Source organism: Haemaphysalis longicornis, unplaced genomic scaffold (assembly GCF_048455015.1).
Source record: "Haemaphysalis longicornis isolate Haplotype H1 unplaced genomic scaffold, Haemaphysalis longicornis Haplotype H1 scaffold_4, whole genome shotgun sequence".
In the NCBI taxonomy this organism is placed as follows: domain Eukaryota; kingdom Metazoa; phylum Arthropoda; class Arachnida; order Ixodida; family Ixodidae; genus Haemaphysalis; species Haemaphysalis longicornis.
Genome location: NW_027526361.1, coordinates 42,853,096 through 42,879,095, shown reverse-complemented (window position 1 = coordinate 42,879,095; position 26,000 = coordinate 42,853,096). Strand labels below are relative to the sequence as shown.

The following is a 26,000-nucleotide window of genomic DNA, read 5'->3' as shown; positions in this document are numbered from 1 at the left end:
CACAGCATGTGCAGGAGCACGCAGGGGTGAGACAGCTGCGCATATTGCGCAGATTTGATACAAATTTGTTTTCCTGCGCCAGGCTGCTACAAAAGCTTGAAAATCGCAGAAATTGCGCCAAACTGCTCCAAAACAGTCGGAGAGCCAAGGATTTTAACGCTCCCGTCAGTTCCAGTGCGGAAAAATGCTTACTGACGGCATAATTTTCCAGCACCCCCAAGGTGATGCTATTTGTAAAGGCTTAATGGATTGATCATTCCATGAAAAACCTGCTTAAAATGGTCCCCGAGGTAGTTTTTTTCGAAAGTCACAATATCGGGTTGCACATGTTATATTCTGTGCGTTTTTAAAATTTTCCCATTGAAAACCCTTGCAAAGACCTGTAGAAAAAATGCTTAGGTGTACTGAGGCGTCAAACCGCTTGTGCAAGTTGATGAAAAAACGGCAATTTTTGGAGAACCGTATCTCCGGAACGACTTACTGGGCACTGCCACCTTGGTGCGATGAAGATATGAAAACATATATCCGCCGGGCGAAGCAGTTCCTTGTGGTTCAGGCAGAGCGCTCTTCGCCAATTTCTACCTTGGTTTTAGTTATGGGGGTGGCTGGGTTTACATTTAGTCGTTTGATCGGTTGCTGGAAGGGGCGCGACTAAAAAGACGGGAGCTCATCAAAAACAACATGGCGCCCGCGAATTCGCCTTGTTTCGGCCTTGAGTGTGAGGCCGGTACGTGCTTGAAGTGAAATTTCGCACTCATTGCGGTGTTATAAAACACTGAGTTATTGATGCCTTTCCCAGTGGACTTGCGAGCGACGAGAATGGGACGATCGACGCTGCAGAAGTGGCGGCACAGGCTACATCGCCGCGAAATGTTCAAGCAGTCTTCGATAGCGGGACGGGCTATTATTGCACGCTAGTAATAATGGTTAATTTATCTGAGGTAAAATTTATTGCCAAAAGAAGGGAGGTGGATAAACATACCAACGTTACTCAGATTACGATCGTAGTGAACATGCACCTTGGGGATTGAAATGGGAGGGCTGGTGGGGTGCGACGACTGTGACCTCGCTTTGGCCGTGGCTCTACACTTGTGCATAAAGACGAGTCTGCATAGGATTACAAAAGTAACAATTTTGACATTCACATGATAATAAAAATGCCTTACGATCGCTTGGTTTTTCAATTCGATATTATCAATGGAACTCCACGCTATCTATGCATAGAGCCTAAGAATTCAAAAATGACTAGTTAAAAGGTAGTCCAGTTCGTACCTTGTGATACTCTGGTAGAAAAAACTTTATTGAAGGGCTGTTTCAGTGTTATGTACGGTCAAAATCAATTAAAAAGTGCACTTTTCACCCGTGAGTTGCCAAAAATTTGATTTTTTTGGCTCCTAAGGTGATATAATAAATGTTGTTCTTCTGCTCCAAATCAAGGTTCTTCTGCTCCAAAATCGATATTTCGCTGCTCCAAAAACTGCTCCCAAATCTGATTCAGCTGTCTCACCCCTGAGCACGTTTCTTGCTGTTGATTAAATTTCACTCATCCGGGTTGCAAGGAGTAAGACTTGAACTTGGTTCGGCCAGTGCTGTAGTAAAGATAGTGTTGCTTGTACATGCGGAATTCTTCGCGAATTGACTTCGTCTTGAAGTGTTTCTTCACAAGAGTTTCCTCACCATCAAGCACAATTCAGATGATGTCTTGTATGACTTTGCGTTGAGAACTCGAGCGCACCATTTGTGAAGTATTCCCTCTCTGCCCAATTTGCGGTCCCCAATCACTCTGAGCGCCTCACGAGTGTGCATGCGTGCGAGTAAGCAAAAGACGGGTCGCTATGTGGCCGCAAGCGCACAGCATTCTGGGCAAACTAAAAAGCAAGAATGTGTGTAACCTCTCCTGTTGTGAAACATTTGATTTTTATTGAGTGAATACAACGCATTTAGAATTGCGGTGTGCACAGATGCAGTGTGTTGGCAATATGGATTAGCTCGGTAAGGCAAAATAGCATTTAAGAGTGTCAGCGCTTTAAAGGGACCCTGCAACACTCTTTGAGCAGTACAAGTAAACCTGCGCGACGTTTAGATTACACTGCCAGGAATACCTGAGCCAAATATTACACGTGCACGTGAAGCGGTGAGCGCGCGAATCGATGTGAAAGACGCGGAAAAACAAACCGCTCTCTCTTCAGTTGTCCTCATTATGCATGGCCTAAGGGACGTCACATAGGCCATGGCTGCCCGATCGGCTGTCACTGGTCAACTTCGCGGCTAGATTCTCCCATTTCCGTCGTCGTCATCGCTGTGTACGAACCTCTTCTATGCCTGAACCTGTAGGCACAGTTTTGCCGTTTATTTTGTGTTTTGAGGGCGCGCGGAGTTTGAGTGATGAGCTCAATACTTCCCTTTCAACGGGACCACTCGACTACAAACGTTTATTGCTTCAAAAACGCCCTACCAGCCCGAGCGCGCACTTGCGAGCAGGCACCCATGCCTGCTTTTTTGTGGCACCAGACCGGAAATAGGCCCCTCCGCGTTGCGGAGAAAAGGAGAAAACTACCCGGCATGTGATATATCGAAGGCCGCCGAAGAGAACGCCGCGAGCCGCCCCCCTCTCCGGGAGAGAGCGCGCAGCTTTCGTCGTGTTGGCCGCGCTCGAGTTGAGAGGGAACGATTATGCGCGATTTCTCATCGCGCGTAGTTTCGTTAATTGTGAACGGATTTTCATAATTCTTGCGGGAGGAGATTTCTGGGACAATAGACTTTGTCCCAAAATACAGTACTAGTAGTTGATGGCAAGTGTTGCAGGGTCCCTTTAAGAAATCCAGAGGAAGCTCCAAAAACTGAACCTGAAGAACATCGTTCCCTTTGGTAACATCTGCATGAATTTCCAGAGTACGTTCCAGCGATGCTGCCTTTTAAGAATAAGGCGCGGTACACACTCCAGTATCAATATGATGTAAGGTGTTCATACTTCGAACCAAAATAGATTTAGCGGTGAATATGTCGGGAGAGTTTCACAAAAAATGAAACTGCTTTTTTTTTAAATATGGGGCTGACCCTAAGAGTTTTGTCTTTTTTTTTTTTTTTTTCACTCAATGAAAGGACTTTAAATGGGTGCACATTTGTTGTTATGGTGAAAACGTGGGCATTAAGGGGGCACATGGGTCTTTGATCAAAAACTTTATTTTTACAGTTATTATGATGAAAATTGGGGGGCACATGTAGTTTCTCATTCTGATTGTAGATATAAAATTTGTTTTTGAGTAAAATGATTATATTCAAATTTATTTGGATTTTTATATTCAATTTTTTGACAGCTTTTGTAAGAAAACTGCTGGAGGGATGCAGCTAAAAAGGAAACCAGTGAACTGTGCACAAATCAAAGAGTGCAACAAGACTAACATTATCGTTCTATCTAGTCTGTAGCAGAAGTTACGACCATTTGAAGTTTGGGCTTGAAAGGTGGCAACCAGAAAAACCGGTTTTGCCTTCCAGGCCCAAACTTCAAACGGTCGTAACTTCTGCTACAGACCAGATAGAACGATAATGTTAGTCTTATTGCACTCTTTGATTTGTGCACAGTTCGCTGGTTCCCTTTTTAGCTGCATCCCTCCAGCAGTTTTTTTACAAAGGCTGTCAAAAAATTGAATATAAAAATCCAAATAAATTTGAATATAATCATTTTACTCAAAAACAAATTTTATATCTACAATCAGAATGAGAAACTACATGTGCCCCCTTAATGCCCACGTTTTCACCATAACAACAAATGTGCACCCATTAAAATACCCCCCAATTTTCATCATCATAACTGCAAAAATAAACTTCTTTTGTCTAAGACCAGTGAGCCCCCTTAAAGATGCCAGTTCTTCTGTTACATGCTCGCTTATTGTATCCGTAAAGGGATTGTTTGTCTTTTATACAAAACATACATAATATCAATCTGAGGGCAGTTGCTATCACTACAGTACGTCGTGAAGAGCCGGGCATATAGGGCTCCTTTCTCGCACTGTACGGCTCCAGGAACAAAATGATGCATTATGTTCTTGATGATCAAGCAAGTACATGTAAATGCCTACATCTGGGGAGAATTTGAGAAAAATTGAAAATGTGTTTTTTTTTTTATATTAGCTCCTGATATTCGTGTTCAGTTTTTTCTTCAAACTTGTGTGCCCGGTGCATCTTAGCTGTACATTATACAATTATACAGTGCTTTTTGTAATATTTAGGCTCAAAATTCGAATAAAAATGGCGCTGTCAGCCGAATTTGACACTTCATTGCAAAAAATTTACGTTCTTGACAGCAGCAAAACTTTTTTTTAGATAATGTACACCAGGCCTAAATTGAACTTAAAATTTACGAATTGCTCCTCGTAAGTGTTTTCGTAGCTAGAAGTCGCTAAAATTGGCAGAGGCGCATGGGCATGTAGCGGCGGGTGTCCACCTTTTCGCGTTTAAAAATTTTTTACAGCTAAACAAAATTTTTCCTTGGGAAAATACTGCGGGATCTCGACATTGGAGTAATCAGGGAATGGTATACAAAAATTTTGAAGCAAATTGCCAGTACTATACATGCACTACAGAGCAGTGTCCCAGAGTTGGCGCTTATTTTATCACTAATGAGTTGCCATTTTTGTGCCACAGACGTAACGTGCATAGCTGGACACACTTGATCTGCTCTCATGCTGCTGCGAGCGTGTGCAGATTCAGTGTTGCTCTTCCAGTGGGCTGAGCTGAAGAGTGGCATGTTGTCCGTAGTTTGGCTTTGACAAGCAACAGTGGTGCCATCATCTTTTGTATATCTTTAAGTTGATGTGGCTATGGTTTAAGTATGGTTTCTTCTGTGGCCTGTAAACATGCTACCCAAGATAATCCGAGTTCTTTTCTTTTCCCCTCCTATAGCAATCGCTCTCCGTAACGGCTTTCTGGACACGATGCTAATGTACATTAAGAGGGACTGCGAGAAGAATTCGGAGGTAATTTGTGTGCTGTGCATTTTGTGCGAACTACAGAGTGGCTGGCCGCACCCCCACCAACAGCATCCTTGTGAAGGCTGTGCTGACTTGAGTGCAACTTTATTGCAGGGAACCCATGCAGACGAACTCAAGAAAGCGGGAAATATTAAGTTCAAGGAAAAGGCGTACGAGGAGGCGTGCGAGTACTACACCAAGGCCATCGCAGAAATGTGGGTCGTTTCTACTCGGGTGTTATCTTCTTGTTATCTATTTCTTTCCTACGGTTGGGGATAGTGATCGCTGTTATTTTTTTAATGCTGGAAAGGTCACTGGGGTATTTATCAAAGACGTGGTATTGTCTGTGTGCATTGCCTTTTCTGTATGCATTGAAAAATATGGAGCTAAAAAAGATGCCTGTTTTCATTTAGCTTTGTGTGTTGGGAACAAATAGGAAGAAATGCATGGGCTGCCTTTGAGCCATGATCACGGTGCTGCCTGCCATTCTGCCTCTCACTCCAGTGAGCAGCAGCATGATGAAGTGCCGGCCACTGACCGCAGGAGAATTGTAATTCGAAACAAGATGAAAAGTAGCTCTCTTGCCCTAAAGGATTGCACTAAAAATTTGCACTCTCCTGCACTAAAATGCTCTCTTGCATTCTGTCCCTTCCAAAACCCTGTGTAACGCTTTTTGCATAGCTACGATACTGGAAGGGGCACTTGTGTAAGGATAAATGAAACTCCATTTTTTCTTTTGTTTTATTTTTTTCTTTTTTTTAATTTTGTTTTAATAATATAGATATTTTTTTGCCAGTCAAATCGGGTATGACATCCCGAGTAGGATCACTTGATATAAAAGCAGCAGCCATGGACTGTCACACACGGCTTTGCGTTGAGGAGGTGCTCCATCTTTTCGCCCAAATTACCGGTTGTGCTGTAATGTTGAGGATGAAAAAAAAAATTGGCCACGTATCTGCTCCTTTTGTTGCAAATGTCGTCAAAAGACGATGGTATTTGTAGACATTTGCCAAGGAAATGCCCCCGTTTGCTTTCCCGCTCACCTCTCATGCTGTTCCTGTACCGTCGCGCTCATCCCAAGGTAAACACACTAAAGGTTTGCGCAAGGCGATTTGAATTTACCGCGTTCCACTGCTACAGGCCGGATTTCTCGGTGCCAGCGCTGCAGTACGGCGGAGATGCGCGTGAATGGAGGCGGCCTACTACAAGGTTTATAGAACCGCGTGGCCGTGCTCCACGTGCGTTCCAAGCAGAACGTGGAACCTAGCTAGTGGAACCTTTCGTTGCTGTTGCAGCGGGATTTTCCATATGCCGCCAGGAGGCGGCGGTTTTCTGCAGTAGATGTAGAATATCATTTTTAATAGAAAAACCACGCATCCATGAATTTTTTAATAAAGGAACACTGCAAATATCCCTTGTGTACTAATTTCCTGTCTTATATTTGCGTAATGTCTTGTTCTTGTTCAGCAAAGTTGACAAGTATAAACATATAAACCCGGCTTAGACGTTTACGGTTGGCTGTGAGTAAAATGCGCAGTACGCATTTTAGTTTGGCCGGGTGGCTGAATCGAGTTACCGACAGACAGACGGACAGACAGACATACAGGCAGACCAAAATTTCTGGGTTTAAGTAGCCCAAGAAAGACTATCGTCTTTAAAAACTTTCTTGTTAGCCTTTTTTTCGGGGCCACAGCTGACCCGTTTTCCTTTTTGCAGGCGGTTCAACCACCTACTGTACAGCAACCGAGCAGTCAGCGCACTTCACTTGCAGAAATACCGTGATGTAGAAATGGACGCGCGACGGGTCATCATCCTCAACCCAAATTTCGAGAAGGTGCTAACTCGTTTCTCTCATGTTGATTGGAATGCACAGATTTTGTATATAGGAAGGGGTGGACCTGCAGCTCCTGTATTCTGCATGTAAAGAACAAGAAAGTTTTTTTTTTTTTTTTCGTTTCGTTGTTTGCAGCATTCATACCAAAGTTTTCAGTTAGGCATACCGTTTATGTTGCCTGTGACAGCCGTGGTGGAATTGCATGTGGACTATTTTCAAAAGGACTCTTGGATTCTTCTCATTGTTCATTGTGGTTCTAGAATGCACTCTGAGCAGCCGATGTTTACCGTAAAAACCCGTTTATAATACGAGGTTTTTTTCCAAATTTTACTATGTAAAATTTGTGCCTCATATTATATGTGGATCCCAAAGTTTTCAGCCGAAAATTTGCACTTTCGGTTTTGGTTTCAGCGGAGGGTGCGCCATCTTGCGGTGGCGTTAGCTGGCTGCTGCTTCTCTCAGCCGGCGCCATTTTGATTGCTTTGACCACGCGAAGGATCTGCACGTTCACCGCAAGTCTATCACGATGTCGGGTGCACGAAGTCAGTATTCGGCTGCAATTGAAAGAAAAGTAACTTTATGTACCAAGACCATCAGGAATTGCGCCGTGGGACAACAGTTCGGCGTCACCGAAGGCAGCATTCACGGGTGGAGAAAGCAATTGGTGCTTGACTGGATAAAGTCTGTGTGGTGTCGGCGGCCTGGAGCGTAGTGCTCGTGTTGGACGCCTTTCGCTGCCACCTGGGCGATTCCGTGAAGAAGTTGTTGCGCGAACCCCGCACCGAACTCATTGTCATTCCAGGAGAAATGACGTTTCAGCTGCAACCGCTAGACGTTTGCACCAACAAGCCTTTCAAAGACTGCATCAGGTCCTGCTACCAAGAGTGAATAAGATCAGGAGACCCGTAAGTGACAGCTACCGAATGGCTGACGCGGGCTTTTCCAGCGGTGCTTTGTGACTGAATCGTAGATGCGTGGGCCAGCATCCCAGAGGAGCTCGTCAGTCGCTCTTTTAAGAAATGCGGCAGCTTGAACGCCCTTGATGGCACTGAGGACCACTTTCTGTGGGAAGACATTTCCGACAAGGCGACTTCAGCAGACAGCGGCAGCGACTCGACGATGACTGAACGGATGTCGGGAGACAGTGCCAGCGAAAACTGACAATGACTGAATGGTAACTGCAGGGCAAATAAATGTTTTCTGTGCTCTTTACCTCGCATTATATGCGGATGAAAACTTTTTTTCTGATTTTGCTGTCCCCGAATTACACCTCGTATTATACGCGGGTTTTTACGGTAGTCCATGGGACACAATGCGCTTCAGTCAGGGAACTTTGTAATTTTCATCAACCATGATCATATCGTCGAGATTCCGCTGCATTGCAGATTTTGCTGCTGCAGAGGTTTGTTTCTTGCGGGTAATGCCACAGATAACCCGCTCTCGTGTTGCCCCCAGGGCTACTTCAAGGTGGCGCAGGTGTTTGAGAGCCAGAAGCAGAACAGCCGGGCCAAGCGGGTGATTGAGTACTACACCAAGCGCATGAACCTGCTGGCCCTGGAAGTGGGCAGGGAAATCCTCGACCTGCACAAGAAGCTGACCGACGCAGGCAAGTTTCTCTCCCCTCTGACCGTCCCAGTGGGTCAAGTGAAAGGACTCCCCCATCTCCCCTCCCCTTCTCTCCCCTCACAAGGCCACTTGTCCAGGCAATTCATTTGTGATGTCTGCCTAGAGAGAAAAGTTAGGCATGCGGTTTGCTCTCTTCTGTCTTTACTTGGGGCTCTAGGAGGGGGACGAGGGTCCACAGAAATTAAGTACAGTGTAGAATGTAACCGTTTATAGTGCAGGTGCAAATATAACGCGGGAGTTTTGTGGACCACCGGTTTGCCTCCCATAGAACTCTGTGCATAAGTGTACCGCATAAAACTAGTGTCGAACTGAAAAAAGTACCAGTTCGGTTCGGGTTTAGGTAAATTCATTTCGTTCCGGTTCAACTAAATTGCGCACCAAAACGGTTCGCAAACTGGTTCAAGGAGTAGTATTATTAGTAGCCAAGTGCGAAAAAAATGTTTTGCAGTTTAAAAGACTCCTAAACAGGGTTCCAAAGGGTGTGATTTTAAGTGCGCAATTGCTGAAGTACTATCCAATGAACGTCCTGCCGCAAAAATGGTTTAAAAGCGTAGAGTATTAACCGAGTTATCGTTTATTAAAAAGGGCAAGGAATAAGGCCTGGAGCTTTTACCCTCTCATCGTGCCTCCAAAGCACTGCGGAAGCTGTGATGTCACCGACCAGGCGCAAGACCACCTAGAGAAACAGGGCAAGGCCTGTGCTGGTTTGAGATGCGCGCAGCCATTGGCTCTGCTCGGTGTTACATCACGCTTTTTTTTTTTTTTAGCCAGAAATAGATGCTGAAGTGCGATTGGTCGTCTGGTCGGGTTGTGCTGAAGCGACTCTCCTGATTGGGCATTGCTGCGGCAACAAAAGATGGCAGCCGCCTGAACTGTAGTGCGCATTCATTTTCGCTGCATCGCTCGGCTAAGTTTTCTGTTCAGTCATTTTACCTACTGGGGTATTCAACACTGATGTTATCGTGATGGGAGGACCTGAGATTATGAGCCTGGTTATGGGAAGTTGCGTGGCTTGAAAGGCGGAGGTCATTCGTGGTGCACGAGACTTTACCGTGGCCAGACCCCAAAGGGTAACATGCGGTGTATGCGCTTGTCATGGTGGTTAGCAAAATGAACTTTGTCTGATTTGCGATGTTTACACGCTTAGTTATTGCTAAGCTTGACAGGAATATTTTGAGGCAGAGAGAAAAAGAAATGAAATCAACATGCCTCGGCTTGTGCTACTAAGAATGTTTGACAGTATACTGGCTAGCCTTGGAAAAGAAACGGTCAACGTGTCGAAAGATGGGGCGCGCACTGCATAGTTGCTGCGCGTTAGAGCATTGCTTGACTGCGCAAACGGTTACGATTGAACGCCAGTGCCTGCGACTTTAGATTTAATTTTAAAGAGACCTAACAAGCCATATGAGGGATAGTCAAAGCATGATATGTTGTGGTAAACGTGCGTTGCGATGCCCGCGAGCCATATCACCTTTTTTGTGCAATGTTTGCTGTGCACTTGTAGTAATCATGCAAACAGGTCTGAGTTACGCATAAAAACCTGTTCCCAGCGTTAATAATGTACCTTACTGTCGCAGCATGTAACAGATTGAGTTTCTTAGGGCAATTAATACCAACGCATACATCTATAGTTTAGTGCATATTGGCTGTGCTGCGAGGAATATTAGATGCCCTGAACGTCAAGAGTACTAATAAAATGTGCTTGCATTGAAGTTGGAGTTATGCAGAATAGCATACCAAGCTTCAAAGTAGCTCATTTGTATTTTTGTGGTACGTAAAATTTTGGCAATGAACACCTGTGTGTACGAGCACGGAGCTGCTGGTCCAGGCAAGGCTGTAAAACAAAGGAAGCTGAAAGGTCGTTTTGAAATTTATGTAAAAAAAGGGCTTCACTTGTTGTCATGGCGGCAACTCTGCATAGGGAAGTTTTCTTGTGCAATACAGGCGACCAGCTAACGTACTTTGCATTGAAAGCCATCTCCCCCTCCATTCGGGCTGCAAACTTGGCTATGTATTCTTCACAGAGGAGCTGAAAATGATGTTTTGTTGGAAGAAAAATGCTGCAAAAGGCACTCCAATTTCAAGGCAAGGCATTCCAGAAGCCCTGTGTTCAAAAGGACACAAAAGGCTTGTTACAACCCTGGTGACTTCTGATAAATAAAATCTGTATCGTTGCAACTTCGGAAGCCGTTTTCTCAAAACAGTTTTTCTTTTCTCTCTTTGTTTCCTTTCTGCCGCCTGCGTCGCTTGCTTCAGTGACTTCTTCATGACTGCAGGGTCTGTTTTGATCCCGTTTTTGGCATTGCGTTGCTTGATGAACAGCTCAGGTCATTGGCATTGCGTTGCTTGATGAACAGCTCAGGTCATGACGTTCTTAGTTTTCCATGTTTGCTTTTTGTGAATGTTTTATTCAATAGTTGTTCATCTACATAACTGAAAACTAAAAAAAAATTGTGTTGTAAATAACAGAAAATCGAGTAATGTCGCAACCTCTTTCATTCATTTGGGAATGCAAAACCTTTCGAACAAGTTTTCTATCCGTCTTTTGTAAGCCACTCAAGCTTGGTACAAGGTGAACAGAAAAAAATTTTATAAATAAAAAAGTTTTCATAACATTACTTTGAAATTTTTATGGCGTTAGCCTAAAGCGTTTTCAGTTAGTGTGCCAATATTCATCTAAATCCATCACGAAATAAAAAAGCCACGTCCCCCTTTAAAAATGCTACGATAGGCAACTGCAGTGTGTCGGAACGCAACAAAAACGGGAACCGAAAAATGAAAAAAAATACTTTTGGCCGGAACGAAAACAAACCGAAACGTTATTTATCTCATGCAGGAGCTAAACTGACAAATTCGTTTCGGTTTTCAGTTTGAGTGGAAAGTTCAGGTATTTCAGTCTTTATTCCAACTTTCATGCGAGGAGATGGGAAATTGCCACCGATTTGCTGGCATACAAAATCTCCTTTCGTTTCGCTGATGCCATCTTTCTTTCAGCCGGCTTGCTGCCTGCTTCCTTACTCTCGCTGTCTGCTACCGTGTTCTTGAACTCTCTAAAACACTTTGCCTCGATGGTCAGCGAGTGTCACCCGCAGTTTGCTGTGAAGCAGACGTCAGTGCCTTTTTTTTTTTTAATATCTTCATTCTCCTAAAGCATTGTTGTAAGGAGGTGCTATACATAAATAAACACAAATTCAAAAACAAGACATTTTAATAAATAACAAGAGAATGCAATGTTTGGCATGACTACAGCAGCATACAGATTGCAGCGGCACAGTCAATTGAAGCAACAACTTGTGTTTGTGGTAAGTGCTGCGAGAGCACAGTGGAAACTCTATTCTCAATATTTTTTTTTGTGTGCTACCATGAATTGTCTGTACCTATATGGACCATTATTATTATTTTTTTTTCGTCCTGGAACTGAGCCAGAATGGAACTTTTAATTTGTGGAACAAAACGAAAACGAATGAAAAACATTTTTTTCCGACTCCCTGGTTAGCTGTGAGCGCGAGAAAATGAAAGCGTGCAACTTGAATCGCTTTCTGCCCAGAGTGCTGCTGAGTTTGAAGATTTTAAGGGACCTGTCTTATCAAGTACAGTTTGTTCTCCTCTTAATTTTATGCTGTGCTCTGGATAGTAGCTCATTGGTATCTACGCTAGGCCAGTGAACTGATATGTTGGTGATGGGAAAAAAAAATCACCCACCACGCTCTGAATGTATGGCTGTTCTCAGTGCTCCTTTGATGCACATACGTCTGTGCTTGGGTAAGCTCAACTGAAGGTGGATGTGTTGCTGAGAATAAGCTGTTACTTTTTAATATGGATCATTGTGGCTGTCATGAGGTTGTGGCTTCAGCTGCCATACATTGGGCCTGGTTGCCAAGTGAACGGGCAAGATTTCCCTACAGTTGGTTTTAGTTCTAACTTGTTTGTTTTTTTCTTCATTTAGGTAAGCTGCAAATCTGTAGCTGTATTGATAACTGCAAAACTTTCTGTGCTGCTGGAATAGTGACATGTAACTTTGTCTGCAACTGCAGTGTATCGCAAAAAGAATATTACATAACAGCTGCCGTTTTTGTTTGCCTGCCTTGCTCCTTTTCAGGGGAGAAGAGCAAGAATGGAAAGCCAGATGTCAAAACGTAAGTCCCCTTTCCCACGAAATTGCCACAGGCAGCCAGCATGCTTGCTTTTCTATTAAAGCACATGAGCAGGGCATGAAATGGACTCCTGCATCTTTCCGTTAAGAATGGGCTCTGCGGCGTCAATTTAGGGTGCCCTTTTTCTTTTTTCTCCACTTGTTTTAGATGCGACGGCATCTCATTCACTTGCCTTGCCCCTCCATACGGCGTTGTCGTTGTCCGCCCACGCCCCTCCCCCATTCTCCTCGCCGCGCGAGCTGCGCTCTCCGCCGGTCACCCCCTCTCCGATAGCGAACACACACTCATGAGGGGCATTGGATTGAATTGGCTTGGCTTTGCTTGGATTGGATTTGGATTGGATTGTATTAAAGTGGATTGTGTTGCGTCATAGCCGCGCCACGTTGCGTCATAGCCGCGGCAGGGGGTTCACGGCACGTTTCACGCGATGGGAGAATCAGCCTAATGGAAACAACAACGGAACCCCCTATGCGTCGCATCTACACGGGGTTCCCGCGAGGGGAGGTGGGAGTAATTTTTTTTTGCTCATTGCATATAGCAGGCTGCAAAGATGCCCCATTCGTAGTATAACCACCACAATCTGAGCGTTTATGTAAAAATTTGTGCAGAAATCGTAATTTAGTGAGGGCGGCAAATTGATGCCTAAACACATATGACATATCTGTCATCCTGGCATTTGCTGCATTTTTTCGCTTCAAGCTTGTGGCCTGTATGAAGCACACTGGTGTGTGTAAAGAGCTAATGCGATGCAGATGTTTAAAAGGAGATAACGGGATCAAATATGTGGAAATCAACTTGCTTTGTGCTTACTTCCTTTGGTTCATGGAACTTCACGCAACTTCCAAATTATTTGAAATGCTTGAAACCCCTAAATGAAGATTTTGGTCCGTTTGGATTTTGGTGCACAGTGTTATAAAGGGACAGACAACCAATTTTTATCGAGTGTGTGTTCTCTATCCCAAATGAAAGGGCATCCATCCCTTGAAACACCTTAACACGACACTGGCTGATAACGCCTTAGAACGTTTCAACTTAGATCTACGAGCTGTAGGTGTCCGCCCAAAAATAATGCTGGCAACCATGACATACAGTAGAGTGACAACATACTTTTGTCTGTATGCGAGATGAAAAGCGGTGGTAAAAAACTTCTCCCCAGCTAAACATTTGTGAATTACAGGCTTTCTTACTCTTGTGTGTTTTTATCGCTAGTCCATTTTGCCTGATGGCGCCGTCTGTTGAGATGGACAATAGGTAGAATGCTGGCTTCATGTTGTGGAGGTCGGCAGTTCAATTCTCCCCAGGCGCGTCCATTTTTTTTTTTAAGTGCGAATGCACTTTATAAGCGACCCCAAACCATCCACCGCCGGCGGCGGCGGCGGCGGCGGCGTCCGCAGTGCTCCTCTATATTTAAAAAAGAAACAGCATCCGGCGCCAGGTTTCGATCCGAGGACTTTGCGGCCGCAGCGCGACGCTCTACCGACCAAGCCACGGACGCGACGGTGATATCAGTGTTAGTGACGCGCCTTATATCTTTAACGCATTCAAACTACGTCGTCAGCGGCGTGCGTTGGCGACTCAGCGGCGTTATAGCGGCTTGATAACTGCGTGGTGTACACGTGATACTACAAACCCGATGGAAGAGATGGAAGAGAAGGCGGCGAGGCGGTGGGCTGCGGGGGCCGAGCGCAAGCGCCGCAAGCGGGCCGACAACCGTGCATTCGCACTTTCACATTCTCCCCCTCGGGGAAATGCGGGGGAATTTTTTAAGCTGCCGTTGGCGTTTTTGATAAAACTGGAAACGAATACTTTGGCAGAAAAAACGCCTCTGACGCAGACCGAATTGTCAAAGCTCCTTCACTAGGTCTGTTCACTGGCCGCTGCCGTTGATTCTGTGCATGAAGGTTCAGTTAGCCACACTGAGAGCAACCCAGTGGTGACGGGCGTCGTGTCTAAAATTTTCAAAAGAATGTTTAAAAATACATATACAATTTGAACATACAAATACTTATGTTAGAAGGTTTTCAGCAAGTGATTGAATGTTTCAGCGGTTTCAATAGCTACAAGGTTTGCAGGTGATGTGACCGGGACAAATATTGTAGTGTCAAGTTTCTGCACTACGAACCGCCCCCTTCAGATTTCGGGAAGTTTAGTGCCAAATTAAAATTATTTCCGCCAATTTGGTTGTAAATTGTCTGTGGTTACTCGACTATATAAAACGCTGGCTTTCATATGAGCTAGAGAACATGTACAGGACAAAAATCGGTGGTCCGTCCCTTAAAACGTGTCTGTACTCATTCAGTGTTTTTTTTTTTTTTTTTTTTTCCCCCCCCAGCTCTGACGAGGTGCCAGCCAAGAACAAACTGAAGACAGCTGTAAGTAATGTTAAAATATTTGTATCTTTTTGGGTGTTCCAAAAAGCAAGCATTTGTGCATTGCATAAAATAATACCGCACCCTTTGGTCCTTAAAGATTCCCGACTTGTTGTCTGATTCGGATTCCGAAGAAGTAGCAGCAACGCCGGCTGAATGCACATCTGCACCTCCAGAGGTGAGCCATAATTTTTGCTTTACAGGAGCTCTACTAATCAATTTTTTTCCCCAAAATTTTAAAGGGTGTCGTACAGCCGATGCACATTTCCAGGGACCACTTTGGTGCCAGTATAATGCAGTTTGAGTGATTTAGGGAAGCTCTGAGCACTATTTCACAAATGAGTTAGCAAAGACGAGATGTACTGCTAATTGTTTGTTGCAGGATATGGCTTGACGGTATTCAGAGGCGTCAGAAGCTCAATGTCGTTGAAGTGAAGCAGAAACGCTTTTCGATTCCCACAAGCATCAAAACAAGCGATTTAATTCTGCACGGCCTGTGGTCGAGTCGGACACTGCGCGGAGGTTTGCCCCCAACCGGGCAATTAAAGCAACATTGCTTCCCCACACAAGTGGGGTATAGCAAATGACGACAACGGGAGTCCCACATCTACCTGACGCCAATAGCCAGCGGGTGCCAAACAATCACATAATTGCCAATTGCACCTTGGGTGTTTCATAGATTCTTGCATAGATTGGTGCCATTTACTTTGCTGTCTGGGACAAGTTAAGTTTCGTTGAGGTGTAAGGACGTGTTTGTTGTCTCTTGGGCTGAATTGTGTGATGGATACGTTTTGCATGCATTGTGGCAGTAACCTTCCTGCTGTTTTTTTAGCTAATGGCTTGCCACTGTTACTGGTTTGTGACCCGTTCGCAACAACTTCTGACAATTCCAGCCTGCACTTGTTACAAGAGCACAAACGATGGATGCCCTAAAAAAATCGTGCGAGGACCTGCTAGCTGGTCTCTTCAGTGTGGCACTACAAGGTTTCAAAACGGTGCTGAGCTCGGAGGTAAGTTTCTGGCCTCTGCAATTTTGTGGGAAGGGGGGATTGGCTCAGATCAATTGCACCTGTGTTCGGGGGGTTGTAGTAATAAAGCAGAAATGGAGCTTCGTGTAGATAAGTAGTCAATTGTTTGCAGGTGCAGTGGGAACTAATGCCGCAGCAATTAGAAAAAAAAAACAAGGAAAAGCTTGTTGGAATTTTTTGCGGTGCTTGGGGAAAACGGGGTGTCTTGTGGGGCTGCTTTTGCTTGTATGGTTGTCGGCAAAATGCGAATGAGCTAGATATGTTCTTTTTTTTTTTTAAGCAGTGTACGTGTATACTTAACTGATCTGTGCACTTCTTCTTTGACAAGCTGTCACAGCTAGTAGGGCCAATCATCACATTAAAGGGCCCATAAAGACAAAATACATTTGTTTATTTAAAAAAAACTGTGATTGATTCCTCTGTTATAGGAATCGGTAAAACACGCAGTGAAATATGCAGCTGAGCATGATTTGCGAGTCGGCGGCTGTCTTGTGGGTGTGCTTGGCGAGTGACGTCCTACTGGCGGGTCACTTCGGCAAAGGTGTACTGGCGTCATTTCCGTGACGGATATGACGTTAGTGAAATATTGGGGTATCCCGGCATCAAACACTTTCGTGCTAAAATATAAAATCCGAAAACGAACAACCCTAAGTATAACGTACTCTTTAGTACTAGTGGTTCTATGAAGGAAAGTTTGACATCCACCTGAATGCAGCCAAACGGCTACAAAGGAAAGCTATACAGCTTTCTCAGAAACTTCGTGGTTGAAGAAAATTTCGTCCTGGTCCAGGATTCGAACCCGGGACCACCATTTAACCGGAGCAGTCGTTATACCAACTGAGCTAACCAGGAGGCTAGCAGTTCGTAGCGCGAGAGCGAATTGATCAACAACTCGAAGTGAAGGACAGGTGTTGATCGACCAGATTTAGGGGAAATCCCCAAGGTGGAGTAAGTTTCTATGAAGTTGTTGATCAATCAACGCCGTGTGGCTCTACTTGGGTCTAGAGAGCGAGCTAGGATGACAAGGCGAGCCCCTAATTCACAGCATCCTCTCACGACACGAACCTACGCCGCAATGCAAGGGCGTGTATTGCATATTTTTCAGGTGCTGGAATGAGTAACTTTTTTCTTTTGTTCGTGTTCTACTTTCTCTCTTATCATCAGAAAAATACAGTGCAGCAGAGAGAACTTAAAGCTGTGTGCTCTACAAGAGGCCTGCTTTGGATATGCGCCAAAAAAAGAAAAAAGAAAGAAATCTGAGTGCAAGATTGTTTAGCAAAACTTGTGCGTAATGACGAACCATTGCTGGGACCTAAATGGCAGGGGTTGAGGTGCTGGGCCATTTGTGCCACGCTGTGCCAATCCCCTTTTCCTGGGCTATCCTGCACCAAATTCAGTGTTGTGCTGAAACTGCTACCAAGCGGTGCCGCAAAATGAGGCAACAGTGAGGGGATGTTTCAGTCGCTTTGCACAGGGAGCAGGAGGGACTCGTTCATTGGGGCTGTCCTCCATGACGTGGCACGCTCGGGTAGACTCCCTGAGAGACCACCGTTCTATCTCACTCGCCAGAATTTCCTGGTCTCCCTGTGGCGGTGTGGTTTAACAAAACTGAAGAGTGAACGTGGGGTGCAGGTAATGCTCAAATTTGGGCCCGAAATGAGGCTTCACTGCACTGCAGGCTGCACCGTAACGCACGCATCGTCGGGCAGCCATCATTGCAATCTTTCCGCTTATCTTGAAAGATTTTTTCTGTTCAAGTGGAGTGCACTTGCCTTTAAAAAAAAAAAAAAAATACGCCCTGCCATGTCCAACGGGATTAGATAAAAGGCAACGAGCCGGAGAGGAGCTTCTGTTGAGCTAGAAGCTATCTACAAGTAATCAGTCAGTAGATTTGTCTTGCCCTATATTTTTTTTTTTTTTTTGTCGCTATGCATCCAGTAAGCCTTCTGTTGATGCTAACGAAAACTGAGAAAGACTGGTGCATTTGCTATCTGGATAGCACAGTGTAGTGCCGTAAGTTGGTCAGTAGTGTGGGTAATACGGTAGTTTTTTCTTGTGAACATTTATTTTTAATTTCTCTAAAGTCTACCTGGACTAAGGCGGCCGCCCATCTGCTCTAAATATGTAAAATAAACGTTTGTTCCTCCTCCTCTCTGAAGTCTAGCCAGGCTTAGTTATGCTGTGCATCAAGTTATCTCTTATTTCCTGTTTTTTTGTTGTTGTTGTTCTCCTAGTTTTGCTTGTTTTTCTTTCTTTCTTTCTTTTCTTTTTTCATTTGTCTAGACTCTCGTCAGGTGTAGAGTGAAGGTCAGTGTTTAATTTTAAATGCAAAAGGGACCATTTTGCCTATTTCTGGCCTTCTCACGATTGTTTCTCATGGCTGTAGAGGTTTTGTAATAACAGGAACGTTTATTCTTAATTTGCCTGAAGTCTAGTGAGGTTTAAACTATTCAAAGATAGCATTGCGTATCTCTACCAAACTGCTTGTTTGTGCTTCTTTACTTTGTCCCTTGTCTGTTTTTTGTGCTGTGAAGCATTATGAATTACCAACTAGCCGGAACCCTCGCTCTTTTAGCATGTCTTCAGTTTTGTCTGAGTTGCTCTGTCAGCTGTGATTTAATTGTGGGAATGTGCATTTTTATATCTCATTAAAAATGTGGTCAGTCCAATATCAATTGAATGTTAACTAAAAGCCATTTGAATTCTTGTTTCTGTGTTCACTAGAAGTAAAAAATTGCAAATAAATGATGCTTGAACTGAGAAATCTGCTCCGAAACAGACTTGCATTGCTCCAGAATTTGCCTTTTGACTTGCCGACGCTGCTACAAAACAGCATTATTCCTGCTCCCTCTACGGCTTTAAACGCCCAATCCCCCTTCCACCCATGAAATGACGTTCTGCTACGTACGGTACAACAAACTCTCCAGTACTTTGCGCTGGCTGGTGCGAGTTCAGTGGGATGATTACTGTTTCTTTTGCTCCTCTTTGTCTCCAGCCCGGGCTTTCCGAGCTGAACCTGGTCCTCGTGGAATATGCGGCCGGCTGTGCGTTGCTTGGGATGGGTTCCTTATCGGTGAGAGCGTCCTTTGTGAAGCTCGTGTCGATCAGAGCTAAATTCCAAAACTCTTTTTGCGCAGGACCTGAAACATTCCGTCGAATATTTCCTTGGGATCATCCAGAATCACAAGGACATCGTATTTCCGCTTGCGTACTATGGTGTTTCGAGAGCGCTGATCAAAATGAACAGGTAAGGCAGTCTTTGCAAGTTTCTGCGCGTCGCTCAAAGCAGGGTCTAAAACACAGTTGCCAGTCATGCAGACCTGTCACCCAAGGTGGGATGTCATGTCCTGCACGTGTCATTTGTAGGCTGCCGTATTACCACTTATCTGCAGGCTGTGCGTGGTAGCAATAACCAGTCCTTAACCAGAAAGTGTGAAATGTAGCGAGTTTGTTTTTAGCGTGCAACTTGTGTTCACAGATTGTGCGGCTACAGCACCTCTGTTTGGTTGCTTCCCTTTTACATCCTTTGCTGGCGTGCAGGTTTTCGGAGGCCCTGCCACACATCGAGAAGTGCATGAGTATACTTGACAAGGGCATACACTTCACTGAAACTCTCCTGTGGCCCGAGACAAAGACTAAGGTGGACTGTGCGGGACGGTCGCAGCTTCAGGTTTGTTTCACATCTGCCGAGTCTTTGAACCAGAGTTAATTGTTTAGCCAAATAAAGTGCTAGAACCATGGCACTGGGGTTCTGTTTATGTGGTATAACTCGCTGTTAAGTAAATGTCTAATGAGCAGATGTCGATTTCAGGTGTGTGTGATTTGTGAGTTAAGTTTGACTTTCAGTGTCATGAAGAAAAGGAAAAGCTGGTTAAAAGAGGTTATAATAATAAATATATGCCTGAAGCTTCTCCAACAATCCGTCAAACTTGGTATGTAAAGGTAAAATGAAAGTATAACGTGGCTGCTGACAATGCTGATATCACGCATTGCAAAATGGGGATTTTAGTGGGCATATTTTTGCGTAGTGAAATTTTAGCAAAAGTACTGTTCCAAACCTTTTTTGGCTCATTGTACATTGCTAAGCGTCGATATGGGGCCAAGAACTACGAAAAAAATACAGAACTATTCTTTTTTTATGATCCCCTGGAATGTAACATTGTATTTCCATAATTACTGGTGGGAGACGTTGCAATTTTAAGCTTGTCAACATTCTACATCTCTTTGGGAGTATGTATGGGAAATATAGCTAATATGCAAGAATTCCAAGTTGACAAAGCTTTCACAAAACGTGAAAAATTCTGGAAATCCAAAGAACAGAAAAACAATGAGGGTGTTTTTTCGAGCAACCGCTAAAAGGAACTTTTTTTGGCCTTGTAACCTAGCAGTAGTCGCGGGTTCTTACGCTAGTGACCGAATTTTGAGCCTCAGGCATTTTGGTGTTTTTTTTTTTTTTTTTTTTTTTGTGCCAGGTCCTAAGATCGTTTTTGTTAATGCTCAGTTAGGTCAGTTCTAGACTTTATTTACAGAAGTAAAGGTTGTGTGGTTGGTACCTTTTAGGTACCATCTTAGTTATTTACCACTTATGGATTGCGCCAAAAGTGCCAGATTCTGTTCGCAACGCGATTGTGGAGGTGCCTGTTAGGTGCAAGTGCCTCTTTCACCATGTATTGTGAAACATGACATGCATCGCTGCTACCGGCCATAGAGTACATATAGCAAAAATCCCATGGAGTTTCTTGCGCTGCATCGGACTTGGCAGACTGATGTTTTCTCGTAAAAACGCGTGAACTTGCGAAAGCCACAACAGCCTTCATGTTTACGGCAAAGCTGTCAGAGAGAGAGAGAGAGAAAAAACTTTATTTCTGGTCAGATTAAGACCTATGCATCGTACTCTTCCGCAAGAAGAATCATGGCTCGCTGGTCGACGAGGGCCGCCGACGCCAACCACACTCGCCAGTTCGGAGGAGGGGGGTTAGGGTAATGAGGAGACTGCTGGGCAGCGGGGCAGGAGAAAAGGATGTGCTCAACATTTGCGTACGTAGCGGGGCAGTTGGGACAGTATGGGTCGGAGCGATAGCCGTAGTGGTAAAGACGTGCCGGAGTGGTGAGGGTGTTCAGCTGGATTGCCCGAAGGGTGTGCACTTGTGCAATGGATAGGGTAATGTGTGGTGGCGGAAGAGTCTGTAGCGAGTGCCGGAGGTGTTGGTAGTGCTCTTTGAGGGTTTTCTTGTAGAAATATGCCTCGTCCGCCATGGGAGGGAAAGGCCAAGGGATCACCGGCGCCCGGTTAGTAATCTTGCGGGCCAGCTGGTGAGCCAGCTGATTGCCAATAATCCCTGAGTGGCCCGGCACCCACACCACAGCGACCGAGGCAGGGGAGAGGAGCGTGAGAGTTTCAGAGAGGTCGTCATGCAGATCTTCGGCAATTCGGTTGTCGCGAAGAGCTCGAATAGCCGCCATGGAGTCGGAGCATATGCGGTAGCGGGGGGAAGGGGGTAGGGAAGTTAGTTCTCTAGTTGCGTGAACGATCGCCGCGAGTTCGAGAGCTAAGGGAGAAGTAGGATGGGAATAAGGTCCTGCTGTGGAGGTTAGTGGGGTGTCAGTGGGGCGGGACATAATTACGCAAGCAGTGGAGCCACAAGCTGGGTGATATGCCGCGTCAACATAGCATGTGACAGTGTCCGGAGGGAAGGGGTCGTGGTAAAACGCGCGAGCTTGCCGTCTGCCCTCGTGAAGGTGTGGGGTCATGTTGGAGGGAATGGGGGCACAGCGGAGGTTACTGGGAAGGGGCCGTTGGGGGGTGTGCAGGGGAAAGTCAATGGGCCTGATGCCCGCCCGCTGAAGCAGGCAATGGCCCTGCGCGGAGCCAGACAGACAGCCCAGCTGTCGATCCCTGTGGAGGCGCAGAAGATCAGGAAGAGGAAGGAAGAGACCTGTGGCGTATAATTTCTCTGTAGAGGCGTGTGTTGGGAGACGCAGGGCAGCTTTGTAAAGTGTGTTAAGGGCAGATTGAACACTTCGCATGTGTGCTTGTGTTAATGTGCAGTATGGGAGACAGTACAAGATTTTGTTCAGGGCGAAGGCTGTTACTAGCTGACTGGCTCTGCGTTCATCGATGCCCCCACGCTGCTTGACCACCCGTCGGACCAAGTGAGTCACTTGGTGGCATGTGGTGATCGTGGACTTTATTACATGGGAGAAGGAGTGGTCTTGGAGGGGAAATCCCAGAACCCGGCAGGATGAAGATCGGGGGACGGGAGTGCCATCGAGGGTAAGCGACAAGAGTGGGTTGACAGATCGTTGGTATTTAGTGGTGGAGAGTAAAAGCAGCTCTGATTTCTCTGGAGCTGCTTGCAGGCCTGAGCAGGCAAAGAACTGAGAAATAAGGTCAAGGCCAGATTGCAACGTTTGTTCCACCTCCCCCGGAGACCCATGGGTGCACCAGAGGGTAATGTCATCGGCGTATAGAAGCGACTGAAGGTTGGGGATCTCGGACAAGGCTCTGGCAAGGGGGGCAAGGCCGAGGTTGAAGAGGGTAGGTGATAGTACGGCACCTTGAGGGGTACCGCGGGTAAGGGTGATGGGTGGGGATAGAGCGGTCCCAAGTCGGAATCGAGCTTGTCGGGAGCGAAGGAACGAACGAACATAACAGTAGAGGCGGGAGCCGCAATGAGTGTCTTGGAGCGGGGAAAGGATGGCGTCGTGAAGGAGGGTGTCAAAGGCCTTGCGTACGTCCACAGTCACGAGAGCATGAACTTGAGACCCTGAGGGCTGAAAGAAAGTTTGCTGAAGAAGAAGAAAGAGGTCTTGGGTAGACATATGGGGGCGAAAACCGATCTGATTGTTGGGTAGGAAGTTGGTACTGTCGAGAAGGTCTGTCAGACGCGCGAGAACCATGCGTTCCATCGTCTTCCCGACACAAGAGGGGAGAGAAATTGGGCGAAGGTTTGGGAGGGTGGGGGGCTTGCCAGGTTTGGGGATGAGGGAGATGGTGGAAGAAATCCAATCCTCAGGCAGCGTACCTGTGCTCCAGTATTCATTGATTTGGGAGAGAAGGAATTCTTTGTCCGAGTCAGGGAGGTTTTTTAGGATGGAATAGGAGATCTGGTCCGCGCCCGGAGTGGTACCAGCTTTATTTTGAGCCAGAGCACGTTCCAGCTCGGGTAATGTGAAAGGGCGATCGAGATCACTGTTTGGAGGCCCTGTGTACTCAGGGTAGAGAGAAGAGAGTGGTGGCGGAATGTATAAATCGGTCACCTCTCGGATAAGAGAGTCAGCGTCGTGTAGCGAAAGGTGCTTTTGGAGAGTGGGGAGGGGAGCCGGCTGAGGACCAAGAAGGGAGCGGAGAAGAAACCAAGGGGATTTAGTGTGGAGCGAACAGTTGATGGAATCGCATATGCGATTCCAATTTGCTGAATCAAGGGTGGAGCAGTGAATTAGTATGTCGGTGTTCAGGGTGTCTAGGCTATGCCTTAGCTGTGTGTTGTGGGGTTGGTTACGTATAAGACTAAGAAGGCGTTTGCGGCGTCTCCACATACGCATAAGGTGTGGATCGGGGTTGTCCGACGGCGGGTCGGCCACGGTGGCGGTGGTGGTTTCAGACTGCGCCCTCTTCAGCGATCGTATCCACAGGCCATAGTTAGTTGTTGGTTCTTGGGCTCGCATACGGCGAAAGCGGTCCCAGTTAGTATGGGTGACGACTCGTTTCTTAGGTTTGTGTGTGAGCATGAGTGTAATTTCAATGATGTGGTGGTCGGAGAGAAGGGTATCCGGAAGGACTTGCCAGCTTGCCGGTGGATTCGGTCCGTTGTGAAAGGTAAGGTCAGGTGTTGTGGGGCGTTGTGTCGCGTATCCGTCTCGTGTGGGCGTGTCTGGAGTATTAAGGAGTGTATATGAGCCCTGCATGGTGTGTGCTTGGAGAAGGCGGCCCGAACGAAGGGTGTTCGAGTATCCCCAGATGGTGTTTGGGGCGTTAAAGTCTCCACCAAGGATTATGTCACGCCGTTTGGGAAAGGATTGAAGAAAACGAAAGAGAGGAGAGAGCAGGACTGTGGAATTGGGGGGATTGTAGACATTCACAAGAGTAAGGGGTGGCTGCTGGGGCTCTGGGTAATAGGAGAGGGCCGTAACGTATGGACGTAATGAGGAGGGGACGTCTTCCTGTTCATATGCGATATCCCTACGAATGTAAATGGACGATAGCGGCGTAATAGGGTCGGCATGCAGAGCTCGATAGCCAGGGATAACTTTTGCATGCCTTGTCTCTTGTAAAAGAAGAAAGTGAGGGAGTGTGGCTTGCGTAAGGAGCCATTGATGCAGAGGTGTACGATTCGTAGAAAGGCTACGGCAGTTCCACTGTACCAATTTTAGTGCCACAGGGGAGCTTATTCGGAAATGTTGGGTGGGACGAGAAGGGTGGCGGACCTAATTTTGGGGGCCACCCCAACAACCGAAGCGGAAACCGGGTGCGCGCGTTTAATTGATTGGCTTGTGTCTTCCATGGGTGTTGGGGCGTCATCAAATTTTTTGCTTATGGTGGCAGTTAGGTTGTTAAGCGACTCCGTGAGCGTTGTAATGAGCGTTTCGAGGCTAGAAGTGCGTGTGTCTTGCGCCTCGAGACGTGTTTGCTGGTTCTCGACTAGCGATTTAAGGGCAACTACGCGCGAGGTAAGCTCGGAAAGCCGCTGCTCGAGCTGGTCGACGCGACAAGGAGTGGGGGAACTTTGGGAAGCGAGTGCGGGTGTAATCGGCGGCCCTACCTGCAGTGCGACAGGCGGTGGCGGGGGCAGGTCTCGATTCACTGGCGCAGACTTCGCTTGTGCAGTCAGTGCGGGTTTAGGTGCAGGGGCTGATGGTGCAGGGGCTGATGGTGCAGGGGGTATATTTGATCGCTGACCCCCCCACGTGGCAGACGGAGGCAGTGCCACGGATGAAGTGGGCGGCTTTGACGGTGCAGGGGGTGATGCCTTCGTTGGTAGTGAGGCGCTTTGCTGTACTTTTTCGAGCTGTCTGTGCCGTAGGAGCTGCTTCTGGGCCGCGTTGGCACATTCCTCATCCCGGGTCTTGCGAATGGGGCAGACTTCAGCGAAGGGGGCGTGGTGGCCTTCACAATGAAGACACCAAGGTGTGCAGGAATGTGGCTCGTCGGGACGGGTGGTGACGGTGGAGCAGATGGGGCACCGCTGCTGGTTGCCGGGACATGCCAGCGTGCGGTGTCCGTATTGCAGGCAGACTGTGCAGTGGTGGGCACGAGGCTTGTGGGGACGGCACCGAAATTCGATGCGTTGGTAGTAGACGAAAAATGGAACATGCGTGCCCGAGAATGTAAGTATGGCACAGCTTGTATTACCCATGCGGCGGGCGGACAGGATGTCGGATTGGTAGCATTGCACGTCCCGGATAAGGTCGTCAGGCGTGGCATCGGGGGAAACTCCGTGGATTACTCCGCGGCACGAGTTGGTGGGGGCCATGAGGTAAGGAGCTACTTGATGTGTGCGTCCGGCCAGGGTGATGCATTGTACTCGGAGGAGGCGGTTCACAACTTCGATGTGCTCTGTTTTGAAAACAGCAAGGCGGTCGCGATGGCGTAAGTGGAGTGAAATATCGGCGCATGTATGCGCCGGTAGCTTCGCCGCTCGGATGGCGGCGGGGAGAATTTCGAGCCGCTCCTTTGGCGCGTCGGATTGCATGGCTGGCAGGTGAAATCCGACTGCATGTAGGTCGAGGCTTGGGCGGGCGGTGAGTTTAGGCTTGCGGGCTTTCCCGGGGGTTATCCACTCCCCACCTTGGTCATCCACCTCGATGGGGGCATCCTGTTCGTACGTAGTGGTGGTAGCAGGATCCAGTGCGCAGACTTGAAGCGGGGGCTGTCCAGGAGGCAGCATAGTACTGCCAGACGAGATCGTCTGCGGGGCCGGCGGCGCAGACGGTCCCGGAGAGCTGCTCGCTGCTGCCGGGGTGAAAGCTGATCCCTCCGAAACGGAGGAGCGCGTAAAAAGCACGTCCGCTCAGCTCAG

General features: G+C 46.7%; 2 protein-coding genes across 5 annotated transcripts in view; one reads left to right on the top strand and one right to left on the bottom strand.

Moving 5' to 3' along the window:
* LOC144178592 (uncharacterized) overlaps positions 1–26,000 on the top strand; it is a 96,774-nt gene that overhangs the window by 12,541 nt on the left and 58,233 nt on the right. For all 4 annotated transcript variants that reach the window (XM_077706552.1, XM_077706554.1, XM_077706553.1 and 1 more), the window contains exons 8-18: positions 4,903–4,976; positions 5,085–5,185; positions 6,687–6,804; positions 8,260–8,410; positions 12,530–12,566; positions 14,917–14,956; positions 15,054–15,131; positions 15,847–15,963; positions 18,977–19,054; positions 19,119–19,228; positions 19,522–19,651. In XM_077706552.1, coding sequence (XP_077562678.1) covers positions 4,903–4,976; positions 5,085–5,185; positions 6,687–6,804; positions 8,260–8,410; positions 12,530–12,566; positions 14,917–14,956; positions 15,054–15,131; positions 15,847–15,963; positions 18,977–19,054; positions 19,119–19,228; positions 19,522–19,651 — 1,034 coding nt within the window. The remainder of the gene's footprint in view (positions 1–4,902; positions 4,977–5,084; positions 5,186–6,686; positions 6,805–8,259; positions 8,411–12,529; positions 12,567–14,916; positions 14,957–15,053; positions 15,132–15,846; positions 15,964–18,976; positions 19,055–19,118; positions 19,229–19,521; positions 19,652–26,000) is intronic.
* LOC144178635 (uncharacterized) lies at positions 20,863–23,414 on the bottom strand. The gene has a single exon (XM_077706631.1). It carries the CDS (start codon positions 22,888–22,890, stop codon positions 20,863–20,865), a length of 2,028 nt encoding a protein of 675 aa, XP_077562757.1. The 5' UTR covers positions 22,891–23,414.

Excerpts from the sequence above, each read along its gene's own strand:
- LOC144178635 (XM_077706631.1), bottom strand. The coding sequence starts at position 22,890 with ATGGAACGCATGGTTCTCGCGCGTCTGACAGACCTTCTCGACAGTACC.